We start from the raw sequence: 15,269 nt of genomic DNA on the forward strand, positions 1-15,269 counted from the left end.
TTAGAACGGTTTACCTGTGAAGTTTGAACTTCTTCAATTTGTTAGAGGTTGTTATATATATTTCTGCAGCAATTTGGAAGACTCTCCCGGTCTCTCATATTGTACGAGTGTTCCATGTACATAAATTGATGGCTTCTCCGGTTGTCAGAAGGAGCATCAGCCTCGTGACTTCTCAAGGAAATCGGCTATCAACATGAGGCGTCATAACTCTTTTAAATGAAGACCTTCTAACTCACAGGGCAGAGTTTGGATAGTCGGAATTATTATTTCTGGTTAGCGTTGTTTAACGAGTTAGTTTTCTATGGGATGGGGTCGCTAACCACATGCCCATATATATATATATATATATATATATATATATATATATATATGATGCCAACAAATTACGTGTAAACGATCAGTTCTTGGTTCATTTAATTAAAGTCTAGTTGAAATATCATGATACTGTATAATAATTTAAGTAATGTACAAGAGATCTAAGGTTTCCCAAAAAACGTAGTAGCTAAATTTTCCAATATTGTGTAACGTTTTAACAAAGTGAGATAGATAAACAGTACAAGGAAAAAATCCACCAATCAAAATCACTGGCCAAGTGTATTGGTCATTAACGTTACATTGATAAACTCAAAATTTTCCTTTCCTTTTTATCTTTTCTGATTTTTGCATTATCTTCAAATTATTTCGTATCAAAAATACCTCATTTAATTTGACTTAACGTCGAGGCCATTAATAAGTGAAAGTTTTGTTTCTCATATTAGTCAAAAGTTTCCAATATTAATTCACTATGTTAACAATTGCATTACATTCAACCAATTCTTCAGTAGTATCCTGTAAATTAAGTAAGTGTATCCAGTTTCGGTAGCAAACCAATTTATATTTCTATAAATTATGTATTTATGCACTTTTCTGCGTCATTCAAGTGATGTCATTATTCATTCAGTATGTACTGCTTAACATTAGGGTTATTTTATGATTTACTTCATGTATATTTGATGTTCTACTGAAGCCTCGAAAACACTATGACGTGAAACCATTGACCAAAACAGTTATTTACAACTTCAAATATGGATAAAGATCAAGGAGTGAGAAGTTAATTAAACCATAATGTTTCACACCTTGTTGTAATAAAACATTCAAGTTTGTTTGCAATACTTCTGAAATCATAAAAAATAATGTACTTGTGAAACGTATCAGATGCGGGTTTTTATAGTTCCCAAAATTAAAGAGCCTCACTACATATTTTATAGGTATGTAAGTATTAATTGCCGAATATATACAAACTTGAAAATTTTTATGTAGGGTTTCATAGTAAATAACACGATAGTCCTTAATCAAACATAGTGCTTACTTCTGAATTTTATATCATTGTATGTTTCATATGATTCCCTTTACCTTGGAAAATACATGTAACCTAAGAAAAATTGTTCATTTGGTTAGTCTTAAACTTAACTAAGTAGAATATTTGGCAGTCAGTTCTGATATACCTACGTTCAGTTTTCCCAAGTTTACAAATATTAGTAACATGGATAAATCCTATTATGTTGCTGAGGTATCTTTACAAATAAGCGTTTTTTATCTTCAATGTTATTAGCGCTTTAAATTCCAAATAATTCAACCAGTCTCAAAGACATTCCAGGCTTGCATCCTTAAATTTTTGTATCAAACAGGAAATTTAAGATAAAAAAGAATGTGTTTTGATAATTAGAGGTATCATAAGGCCGAAATATAAGCAGTGCAGGTAATGTAATAGATTGTATGGGTCTAACTTAATGATAACAGTTTTCCATTCAGTAATTAGAGCAACTGAACGAGTGTCTTGTGCTAATTAACTGATTTTCGTACACATTTTCAAGTTATTTACGAATTAAAATCGGAATAATGATTTCAGGGATTCTAAGACGTCAAATACATTTACTGTATGTGCAAGTTCTTTATGTGGGATAAGAGACACTAAATTTACCTCCAGTCAGTGATTTTGGTTTTAGTGAGTGCCGTTTTTCAAATTTCGGTTTTGACACGAGATATGATAATATAAACGACGGAATTATAGGACGCAGCTACACCATAAGACCTTTTATTTTTTTAGTAGTTTACGCTTCTCACGGACATTTAAATAAGATTAATTATTTGATATGACTAATAATACATAACTGGAGTTAATTCTACCAGGTTAAATGTTCATTCAAATCTTCAAATACGAGTCATAAAGTGTGTTATCACACCTAGTACTTATTTTGGTCAGTTTAGATCAAGTTTACATGTAAGATCTTTTCGACACCTGTACATTTGATATGTTCTTTAGTTTACTAATATGAAATGTTCAGTCCTTAGATTTCAATGTATATATATACATGTAATGTGTGTGCTTGTAATAGTGAGTATACGGTTTCATATATCCCTCTGAATGTTCATATTCGTCAATAGTACTTTTTTGTTGTTTTATATCAAACTGAATCTCTAAATGACAATATTCAATTGATTGTATCGATTTTTAAATAATTTTCATGGTGATTGTTCCCTGTTATTGTTAAAAAATAATTATTTCCAGGTAGTGAAGAGAATATATAATTTAAAAAAGTATTTTTTTTACCGCCGACGCTTGTAATTTCGTTATTATTCAAAATTATTTCAAAGTAATAGAATATAAAACTACCATTGTTTTTAACAGTCACATATTTTATTGATTGGCAACTAGTTAAAATTGAAACCTGGAACATACAGTATTCCTATCAAGTTGTTATGATAAGAATTTCGATGAGAACACAACATTTCGACTCCTATTTTCTTTTTGCTTTGATCTACCCTATTTCTAAATTGTCTGTTTTCTTCTTTGATATAAATAAACAAGAAGTTTAGAAAAAAGGCATTCAATTCGCTATTTATTCATTAACCAAATTTTACTCAGATTACTTCCTATTTTAGATGAAAACTTTTAGATTTGTGACCAAGACCTTAATTTGTTTCATTTTTTGACTAAAACATATATTTATTTATCATAATAGTTATCAAAAAAAAGGAAAATGAAGAAAACGATAGGGTATTTCAGTTAGATTTCTATTATTTGAGAGGAGATTTTCACATAACTACCCAGTTAAACATTTTACTACCTACCTTGTATAATGAACTTTTAACCAGTTTTTATTTTAGTACAAGAACACATGATGTAGTCGAAAGCGAAAATAATGTGGAGATTGTCACTAATATCACTTATACAAATTAAATGTATACAGTTTAGAAACATCGTGCCTTAATCAGTAATCATGTTCATTTTCTGGCGAATAACATTTTACTTCTCATGATGAAAACTGCTAACATATATTTTCAAAAGAGCTACTCACTTTGATCCCACAACACTTCTTTGACTATACAAGTTAGAGTATACAACATTTTTGTATTCCTAATGCTCATTAGCGCCTATAAAACCATTTTGACTAGTTCGCTCTTATCAAACACCTACCTTACATTCACCGTAACGTTGACAACAGTTAGTAACCGCATAATGTGTAAAAATAATAATCATAAGCGAAATAAGATCATGTTCTCAAACATTTATAAAGTGTTTTTTTATTAGTGAGACTCGGGTAGTTTAACAGAATCAGTAGTGAATTAAAAACCTGATTATCTAGCTAACAGTTGCTTATGTATCACAACCAACTAGTATCATACTACTTTAACAAGTCAACTAAGATGGTTCAAGACTAATTGAAAGGGAAAGAAAATGAAAGTTTCTGATAAGTAAGTGGCAACCTACAACTTTGGATGGCATTCGAATATATTCTGCCTCTTTTTACTTTTATATTTTTATAGATATAATTTGTTGTTTCAAGATTGTTGAAATCTCATTTTGCTTAAACTGAATAAATTTACAAATGATGAATAACTCAGTAATTTACAAAATAAACATTCTAGGTTGAAAAAAAATATGTATAACAAATTAAGGACAGTTTTCGACACTGATTGACATTAACTGCTAAACTATTGAAGCCGAGGAACATTAAACAGTCAATTCAGTTTGGTTTAGCACTTTTTAGAAATGTGCTCTACTGGGAATGATTTACTAATTCATGTCGGTTTGTACTGCACATGGAACTAATTTTTACAATTTATTTAACTGAAATATTGAGGTCATTTAAAACACGTAATAATTTAGGTAAAATCAGAATATTAGTGTTCGATTAGATAGCATAACAGTAATATAAAAATCTATAGTTTTACTTGTCACGTATGAATAAATTACTTGAATTAACTATCTAAGTATGCATTGAAGCAATTATAGCATTTCAGTTCAGTTTTAAATTATGTATTTCTACGAACACCCATGTGAAACTGAATACTTCAGGACTCACAGTACAACAATCACTTGAACAACTAAATTAAATTAATGTAATTTAATCACTTAGATATTGTTCTACAATATATTATTACTATTAATTGAGTGGTTGATTTCTGCCTCAGATTTTATTTGTAGCTCTCTCTCTCACTATTTTATGATAATACTTGATATTACTTGATATTGGATGTTTTAAATTGATTTCAGACGATTATAATTAAGATGAAGAAAAACAAAAACTGAGTACACTCTATTAAACAATCTTGTTAGTTGAATATAATGTAGGATACATGAAATTTCGATTTATGTAAGAAGGTAGGACAAGATATAAATATTTCGTTTCAAGACAAAATCATCAGTTATACACGCAATACTAGAAACACTAGAAACCTCAATAAATTCTTTTGTTTTTGATTGAGATCATGAACCGATTGATGTTAGACCACCGTTGGAAACCTGGAAGCACTGAACGGCCTTTTCGTCCTATTGTGGGACTCCTCAGCAGTGCGCATCCACGATCCCGCCTAGCGCAAGACTCAAACCCAGGGCCTTCAGTCTCGCGCGCGAACGCCGAACCTACTGGACCATTGAGCCGGCATCCGATGGTGTTGGTGTCTAACACCAACCAATCCACGAAATTACGCGGCCATTTTCCATTGTACTGAGGTAGACACCTGTTTCTACCCGACACGGATTAGCTCCACTTGTCACGGCTTCTCACTAGAACTCCGAGAATTCCTTCACGAAGCTAATCACTAGTGAGCACATGTTAATTATCAGTATTGAGGTTGTAGAGATTATTAGGTTTTTGCAGAGTCCCACAATAGGACGAAACGGCCGTCCAGTGCTTTGAGGTTTCCAACGATGGTCTAACATCAATTGGTTCATGATCTCAATAAAAAACTTAATAATCTCCACAACCCTTATACTGAAAATTCTTTTGCTTTTGATTATTTACACAGTTAATTAAAAGTCATCCATCAATAGTTCTATATGTCTGTATTGTGAAAAAACAATATGATTTCCAATTTTCTTGTCAGTTTTCATTTCATAGAAAACATAGTTTGAAGTTATTGAGTTTATTATAATTCTACAGTGAATAGAAATATTTTAAAAAATTTGAATCAAGTACATACATTCAATGTGCTTAAGTTGAATAAGTTAATTTACGTTACGTTAATTTAAATATTCATCATAATTAACACAAAACTATCCATGCAGTGAGTGTATCATGAGACGGAAAGAAATACAACTGACAAAACATAATTTTGATTATTGTGTAGTGTAATGGTTAATATTTTTTATAGAAGTTTATTTCTTTAACTAGTGAACTGGGATGTTTAACTTTTTCATGAATAGATGATTTTGAAAAGAGTAACAAGAATGTTGTTCACCTGGTTAACATAATGAACATCTTATTTAGCTCTATTTTGTTCAACTTGTAGGCAGTTTAGCTTAATAATGATAAAATGTAGAAAATGGAACCGTTCAATATATGTTGATTTCTCTTCTCGTTTATTCTCATTAACTTGATTAGTGTAAATGATTTTTATTCGTGTTTTCTTAACAAGTTCCTCTTTAGAGGAAGACGTTGCCAACACTACGCCAAACACTCATTCTTTACCTGAGCTTTTGACCGCAATGTCCCGGCTTGAAATGAAGTTAATTTGACCGGCATATAAGTTTTACATGATGTTTTAGCTTCCAGCTAACTGACGTTCTAAACGACTTCACTATATCAAGTGACCCTAGACAATTAGGTAGTAGTAATAATTTTAAAATAATTTGGGTTATTGGTTCAGTGAACACTAATTATCAATCAGAAGTGAAAATCGAATTCGAGGAAACATTAACAATGACTCGAAAAATGCAAATACTTAAACTTGAAATGTATTTATACTCTTGTTTTCAAGCGACTACGATAGCTTCTACGATTTGTATAAAGAGGATCTAAGAGATTATAAAACTAACATTTTCAAACTTTGCGGATTGGTGAAAAATGTCATCGTATAAGTGAAGAGACAATGAGGATTTAAGAAAAGACTGTCAACTGGAAATTCTCAATAAATTGTGTTTTCAGTAGTACCAAGTAGAGTTCTAAAATGTGAGAATATTTATTAATTGTGATAATATCCTAGATGCTCTATAGTCCTTTGGAGGCATCATTATTGATGACGATAATGAAATATAATTCCCCAACTAACTTCGTATGTGATAGATTAAATCCCTCGTGCAATAGTAGTAAGAAAAGTTAAATACGAAACGTGGTGGGAACGTTTATTTGAGGAATTCAAATGCGAGGATCTGAACGGTGAGTAGATAGAAACAAACTTGGGGAGACGACTTAATAGACCAACACCCTAAAAGTTAATCGTGACTCATTCTATGTAAATAATGTACAAAATACAATTAGATAAGTAAAAAAACACCGACTATTATACACAAACATGCATAAAAACGTTCAAATTTCAAAGTGGATAATTAACAAGAGCAAATACATAGAGGTGTACAGAATAGAGAGTAACATTAAAATCATTTGTATGTCAAATGATTTGTCTCCTTTTATTGATGTGTCCAGAAACTAGAATAAGCTCAGAGAGGCGTTTTAATAAATAGTTACTACATCTTTATGTACAACTTTTCGAGTTACTTAAATGAAGTTTATTACTACTTAAGTTTTTGTTAAAACTAAGCGCCGAAACGTTAGTCTTGGTACTTTTTTTGTTGGCTGACACGGTTTATTTCTAACTATGAATGTGTTTAGAAATGAAATGATTGGATTGAACATACGACTGCTTAATGTTATAACTAACTAGATTCACATATTGATGACTGGACAGCATATTTGATGAATCATAAAGCAATAATGATTCTTTAAATGATGTCATTCATTGTCTTCAAAGCAGTGAAACAATATTACAGTTCGACAAAGATTAGCAATTTATATATAACAATTTACAATCACTTCACTCTCTTGTATTTCAAAACAATTGTGATCGGATCAGAATATAATTCCTTCTAAAATCAATAAAGGGGCATCAACAGCTTTGTTAGATATTTGTAAAGTTTGTATTAACTCATTGAAATTACTTTAGAAACAGAAAAACGCTTAAGGTAAAATAGTAGATTTAAGACAGTTTATCTTCGGACAGTTCTCGTAATGTGCTCGCAGTCAACAAAGAGCTAAATATTTAAATTATTTTTTTATTTTTCAAAATCACAATTCTCCTTCTCATATTATGCTGATAATTATAAAAAGCAATAAATAATCACTACAGCATTAATCAGTATGGATTTATCCACTGACGCATAAATAAATAAAGATATTTTTTTCTTATCTAGGATTAAAGATAATTCTTTTAAGAGTATCTAATGTTATAGGCTTTCGTAATATTAATCTTATATAGGTAAATAAATAAATGATCATTTAATTCATTGAACATTCTTTTCAAAGCTTCTATTAACCTTATTTATTGGTTTATATTTCAAAAACAAAGTCATCAATCATCTCCAGACTGTTTATCAATTCCAATTATTAACCGGGGCCATTTTAATACAAATTAGGTAAAAATTGCGTGATTCAGTAAAACTGTAATGATTGTTAAACCTGTAAATATTGAGTGACTTAGTAGAAACTGTTCCGTAATTAATTCACTATTGAACAAACAGAAAATTGTGCGTAAACCTATTCGTTACTTCATTTAATTAAGCATACATGTTTTGGTAAATAATTCTACGTTGGCTATCGGCCAATACTTTGTAGTGGCTTGGCTTGGAAATAATTCCTTATGTATTGTTTATCAATCAACTTCATAACCGTTACTATATAAATTCCAACGGTGTAACATCTCAGAGGGCAATGAGAAGCGGTAACTACTATTTATCATTGGAAAGCACAGATAACAAAGTTACAAGCACATAAAGAGAATTGAAGCAGAGAGGCATATAGTCAAAGCAAGGCAAGGCAAAGGCTAAGCGAGGCGAGGCAAAACAAAAGCAATTATTAACATTCCAGCATATATATATATATATATATATATATATATATATATATATATGGGAAGGAGATTGATTCATCAATAGATATTTAAAGGATTAACATTTAAGGTAGAGTGCGGAATATGTGAGTAGGATGTCACCTGTGATCAAGCAAACACGTTTATATATACATGATGATGATCATAATGATACAAAGGAACAGACAAATGTTTTTGTTGGAATAACACTCAGTTAAATAAGTTAATAAATCGGCTCGACAAAATTAAACACAAACAAAATTGATTGTAGGACAGTTGTCATAATTCTACCATTTCTTCAAAAATAAACTTTATAACTTGAACAGAATTCTCTCGATTTGTGAAAATACTTGTCTAAATAAAATTTAATACAGTACAAGGAATTATTAAGGTTAAATAGTATTTGTTATAATAGATATCATGACCATTAAAACGTTTAATAAGATATAACTACACTTTGAAGTAAACTGCCAATTAATATAAACTGAAGAAATCTATTGTTTCATCCGCAATATTTTAAAAGAATAGTTAAAATATTATTCTAATAGTAATTATGAAAAACACTTTTTGAAATTTATTGTTGGTTGAATACCAAGTTTTGAAAATGTTGACAAATCGATAACCTCAAGAGTATTTGGAGATAAGATTTTGTAATGATAGTTGAGAACTTCTTTCTGACTAACAATAAATATGATAAGATATTCATAACGTCATAAAGATGTTTGGTGCACATGACTGCACAGTTGAGTAAATTCTCATAATCACCATGCTTAGGTCAAGGAGCTTATAGTTAAAATTTAGATTTATCTGTGATAGATGTCTTGAACGAATTATGGACACTGCCATGGCTCTGTAGATATTTTTAACATACCCGTAGAAGGATCTTTCCTTCAACAAACGGTTTAACTTCTGATTAAATCATCATTCAACAAATGTACATATTAAAAATAAAATTCAACAAGTGTTTATAGACGTTTTTATATCAGATTTACCCATTGTAACTCCATCGAAGATGAAACAATTCGTTTCATTATGATGACCTAAGTAAAAATAAGAATGTTTGTTAACTGTTTTTTAAATGTACCTTGGTCAGAGTTTAAAATAATATAATTTAACGAGTATAAATGAATATGAAGTGAAATATGACAATGAGACATGATAATAGAGATCTCTGTCGTGAACAATTTACACTTTACACGCAGCTTAAGTTGAATATAAGTGTATGCAATCTGACAGAAAATTTCATTCTAAAAATATTTTATTTGGATAATCACTAAAATATGATTACTTCAATAAACTTGAATTAGTTGATAGTACTTTAGCAAGGAAGATGAGTTCGTATTACGAAATGATACCATTTCACTAACTGTATTTTCAAATCTTTCTAAGAATCTATAACTATGGGTTAATTGAAATTAAGAGGACATACAAAATTTCAAAGGAAGTGATAAGCCAGTACTGTGTTATCAAAATGAGAATCATATTTTTAAAAAATAAACCAGTGATGCTGAGCACCGTGTATAATTTTTCGAATGTTTCGAATCAAAACAAACCAAAAGATATTTCTCCATCGAAAAACTCCTCCGTCTTCTACTGATTATCTAACTGTTTATATGCTGAGGTGATCACTATAATCCCTTTCAGACGATACTAGCTAATATGTTACGTCATATTTAGCCATAGAAATGGTTATCTTTGCACACAGTTTTCCTGCTATTATTGTTCGTCTAATGCTGGACAATAGCTTCATAATCTTTCTTATTACAACCCATGATATTTCTATATTCAGCATTACCGTTTCTTCATACCGAACAATGGTGTAAAGTATCGTCTAGTAGCGAAAAATTGAAAAATGAAACTAATTTTCTGCCGTTAGCAAAATTAGAACTCTTGTTGTAAAGTAAGAAAAATCAAATGACCTAGATAAGGTATTTGAATTTTAATAAAATAACACACTTTCTATTTATCTTCATTAAATTAAATATTTTCGATCTAACATTTATAAATTTGGTGTACGTTCTGTAATCTTTTGTCGATTATAGTGGATATTCTAAGGTAAACATCGATTATTACTTTGAAGACAGGAAGATTGAAATGAAAACGGAAATTTGATCATGCAAAACGTGTTTCATTAAAAGACATTCTCCTGATTTAACATAAGTTTGGATAAATAGGTCACAAAAAAGATTGACTATGATTAGTATAAAAAAGCTTATCACGTTTGAATTTCAAAGGCTATCAATTCTTCTTTCATTTATATATCAAGTAAATATGAATTGTAATTAAAACAAAGAAGCAAAACTTTTTATTACGAATAAAGACTATATCGAATTGATGTCACACGGTCATTCAAATATTTCGATATTCATTAAAGCATTCAACAGGATACACTAAAGATAGTATACTACAGCTATATCACAGTTCGCTTGTGCGCTTAATCACAATAGGCTGTAAGTATTATATTTTCAGACTATTCCTTACACATATTAAGGTTCTGAGTTTAATAGAAGAAATGCTAAAAGCACCACTTGGTTTTCATAACGTTTAAGATCCGCTTTATTGATTTCACAAATTACCGTAAATTTAACGTTAAATGTATTTTAGAATCCAAGAAAGGTACTTCTGATTTTTGTGTTTCATATTATTAGAATGTTTCATTTATGAACATTTTCAGTTTACGTTGAAAAACGAAAGTTTATTTTTTGGTCGTTTACTAGTTATTTAAGTAGTGTAAACCAGTGACTCTAAAGTATGATGTAAAAGTATGAAAGAGTGATTTACATTATGTGTGTCTTGTTTTGCAAGTAACTGATTAAATTGAAGTTAATCAAAATAGGATTACGATTAAACCCTTACAGGTTGAATATCTTCACGTAAAATTTATGTTGTTTTGATGAAATTGAAATTCCCACTACATTTAAAATTAGATAAGCAAGGGAATTGACTCGTATCTTATTGATTTATTCGATAAACTATGCTATTTAGTGTAGTCTTGTGACTAAGTAATCTGTTATGTTGAAGCTGATTTGGTTCTCAGGCACTTACTTCCACACAAACGAACGAGAAGATGGAAAGAAATAGTAGAAAAAACCTCTGGAGCTTCCAGCAAATCTAGCTAACTTTAAAAAGATACATAGTTAAATACATAGACAGCTGGAACAAAGCTCACAAAAATTTGAAAAATATGTACCAAAAAATCAGGTGTTCGCGGTAACAATCGGTGTAACAGACTCAAGACTCAGTTACAATGACTTGTGAACAGAAGGAGTTACGGTAATAGCTAGTAGGTAAGACGAAAGCTCAAGAATAAGAAAACCACATTACCCAACCGTTAATCATTACAAATCAAAATGTAAGGGTAGTAATGTTCCGATATGTAAGTTAGACGATATACAACGATTTTTCTCTCCAAACAGTTGTATAAAATTGAAAAAAAAACGAAAAAGAGTACTTATCTGCAGCAACTAGGAAACATAATGTGCTATTCATTTCCTATTGTAGTGAACGAGAACACAAGTGGGGACAATCGAATAAATTGGAACACGAGATTACGGAATCGCTTAGTAAAATCTGAGAACCATACAGTAGACACTCCATTTGCGAAATGTCAATCAATCGTCTAAGATTTTGTTGTTCATTCATTTCCGCACCAATCATCCTTTGTTCTCATTCTCTTCGATCTTCTTAACCTTCTGCCGCCAGGTGTTTCACTTTTGATTGATGATACATACTACTTATATCTATCGACATCAGTAGCACATATTTACACTACAACTCTTCACATTGTACTTTTCAATATTCATCCTAAAACGTTTTCGAAGTAGCAAGATGGAACATGAAAAAAATAAGTCGGATGACGTTAGAAAACGGTAGTCATATATTGTGGTCGTCAGAACTCTTTAAAAAAGGCACCTGCAGATTTCTTTTATACGTTGATGCTATGTGTTGACATTGTATTGAATAATTCTAATGTTCTTTTACTAGTAGAGCCAGTAGTGGGTTGACGAAAATGTGCTATATTTATATAACTGGTGAACAATAGTGAATAAACATCAATCAAAAATAAATTCATATGTAATTTAATTAACTTGATTAGTTTTATACCAACTTTCATTTCTAAAACCACTATGGCAGGAATTCCACAATGAAACGACGTCTCAGTCAGCTTGTAAAGGTGTAATATGTCATATTATCGCTCTTAAACATGAACTAGAGATTCATTATAATAATTTGGTCGTTGAGTACCCATAAATCAATAAATCTCTTTGACATTAACTTAAACTGCTCACTGATAAAATATTTAATAAAAACTACTTCTTTAACAAGAAATTAATTTACCGATTTGAATTAACATCTAAACTAAACTGAACTTAACGAAATAAAAGCTGGGTCAAATCCACTTAAGATAATTCAAAAAATCATTATGCTGCATTGTTAAGAGTCTATTTTTAGACAATGATTTTGTTTTTAGGAATGATTAGAATATAAAACCCGAGAAATTTTAGTGGATATACCACGCTATCGAAATACACCAGATATGTTTGATACAAATATTTTGTGGGAAAACCACTTATGACTCTGATTCTGTTTAAGTGTATTAAAATTGCCGAATCACTGATTATAATTCATTGATGTATCCTACTGCTTCCTATTTGTCAATAAATTCAAAAAATAAATTCTTTGAATGCACGTTACGAAGTATTGTACTTTATGTTCTTATTTTAACAGATTATCACTTTTAACGTAATATTTAAAAGAATGAAACTGTCAATGTGATATAAATCATGAAAATGTATTCCTGTTGGCTGATATGGTTATTCATCGGATTTGTTGTGGGAGTCAATCATGCAATTCAAGATCAAATGAATGTTTCAACTGTTGTAACTGAACCATATATTCATTCTTCAGGAACTAATTCAAAAGCATCTAGTTCATCATGTTTGAAAGGATTTAAAGCGAATGAGCTCAACGTCTTCTTAGTTTTTGCCCGTATAGTAACTCCAGTTGTTTTTGGCCTGATTCTAATTATTGGATTTGTTGGTAATCTATTTGTGATGATCGTTGTCCTAGCCAACGCTCAAATGCGTAATACAACAAATATTTTAATTTTCTCATTAGCAGTAGCTGATATGGCATTTATTGTAATTTGTGTTCCATCTGCAGCGATAGTCTATGTGGCCGGTAAATGGCCATTGGGATTATCATTGTGCCGTATTTATTATTATTCTTCATATGTCTCCGTGTATTGCAGTGTTTACACCTTAGTATTGATGAGTTTGGATCGCTTTGTGGCTGTAGTCTATCCCATTCAATGTATGCATATTCGTACACAGAAGAACACTACTATTGCAGTATTTATTACTTGGACCGTAGTGCTGGTCACAAACATACCCTTATTTATTGGTGCAATTTTAGTAAAAGGCCCACCGGAAGGGGGTGAAAGTTCTTGTGTTACAGAATATTGTACATATTCATGGTTAGTCAATTTTGATGCACAAACAAATATCGCAAGAGATAATCGACAGGGCGGACAAATGTTTTTTCTCCTTTTCTTTCTGTTTGGATATTTATTCCCATTTGTTGTAATCTGCTTGTTATATATATGTCTAATATTGAGACTACGTTGCGGTCCATCTTCAAAAATGGCACGTTCAGCAGAGGCACAACGTTCAAAGAGACGGGTTACACGCTTAGTTGTGACTGTAGTCATTGTTTTTGGTATTAGTTGGTTACCTATTCATGCTATCTTTTTAATACAATATTATGCAAAAGACCCAGAAACAGATTTATTTAGAATAATACAAATATTAGGAAATTGTTTGGCTTACGGAAACAGTAGTATCAATCCAATTCTGTATGCATTTTTATCTGAAAAATTTCGAACTGGATTTTTAAAACTTATTTGCAGTCGTAAGTCAAATCCCAGAGAGGGAAGACTTAAAGAGAAATGTTTTGACAATGAAACAGCTGCTTGATAAAATAAAGAGATATTAATTTAGTGGTCTTAAGTGGGGGTTTTTTTGCTATTAAATTGTAAACGAGATGAATGACAATATTGAAATATTGAATTGTCTAGTATTAATTTTTGCATAAAATATGTGTAATATGACACATAATGATTTAAATTAAGGAACATTTAGATGTATGTGTCTTCCTTGAGACTATACACTTTCTATTTTATGACCTCTTTGAGCCGATGGATTCCTTATGATATTTAATCGTTTTTTTTATATTTACTGGTACAGAACGATTGGATCTAACTAACATTATAACAATCCTCACCTTAAACATTCCCACGCGCACGTGTGATTTTTCACCAGTTATTTAAATCAATAAACAGGATACTAACAAATATTAAAAATTCGTCTTTTATTGTATCTGCATTTAAACAATTTAAAAATAAACTTTCTCTTAAACCATGATAATAGTTTTCGGTGTTTATTTCAATTACAGAATCAGTCAAAACTAAGGAATATTGTTTACTTCTGTAGTGAGATGTATTTTGACTGTTCTGCTCTATTCCGGGATTACCTACAATATGGATTTGTCTGATAATACAATTTAACTCTTATTAGTTAGCAAATAAGAAATATAACTAACAATAATTAGCATATTATGATTATATCGACTATTCTCAATTGATAAATAAACATTTAGACAATTGCAACAATTGCCTCAGTACTGACGTTCATTATAATCAGAAATAAGAGGGAGGTATTTCATATTTTTTCATCCAACTTGATTCCTAAGCCGTTTCAAATCTGATGTATAGTTGTGCGTACATAAAGTCTGTCGACAGGTTGATTTTTAAAAATCATCATACTTATTTAAACGAAAAAATAAATCATTTTCACAGAAAAATTTCATTCACTTTATTTACTTTAGAAATATGATAGTGAGAATACTGTTAAACTGTGATTGAC

At 30.5% G+C, this 15,269-nt stretch overlaps 1 protein-coding gene across 3 annotated transcripts; it reads left to right on the forward strand.

The window, feature by feature from the left end:
• Positions 1–646: 646 nt before the first annotated feature.
• GALR2_1 (Galanin receptor type 2) lies at positions 647–14,765 on the forward strand. Of its 3 annotated transcripts, none has more exons than XM_051211107.1 (3): positions 647–839; positions 13,075–13,822; positions 14,592–14,765. In XM_051211107.1, coding segments are annotated over exons 2-3 (693 nt in total). In that variant the 5' UTR covers positions 647–839; positions 13,075–13,130; the 3' UTR covers positions 14,593–14,765. The 3 variants fall into 3 exon arrangements, with proteins under 3 accessions (XP_051071141.1, XP_051071140.1, XP_012796783.2); XM_051211106.1 differs by having other exon boundaries at positions 13,075–13,386; XM_012941329.2 differs by having other exon boundaries at positions 665–839; positions 13,075–14,765.
• The last annotated feature ends 504 nt before the right edge of the window (positions 14,766–15,269 follow it).

The sequence above is a fragment of the Schistosoma haematobium genome, chromosome ZW, assembly GCF_000699445.3.
Source record: "Schistosoma haematobium chromosome ZW, whole genome shotgun sequence".
Taxonomy (NCBI): domain Eukaryota; kingdom Metazoa; phylum Platyhelminthes; class Trematoda; order Strigeidida; family Schistosomatidae; genus Schistosoma; species Schistosoma haematobium.

Excerpts from the sequence above, each read along its gene's own strand:
- GALR2_1 (XM_012941329.2), top strand. The coding sequence starts at position 13,131 with ATGAAAATGTATTCCTGTTGGCTGATATGGTTATTCATCGGATTTGTT.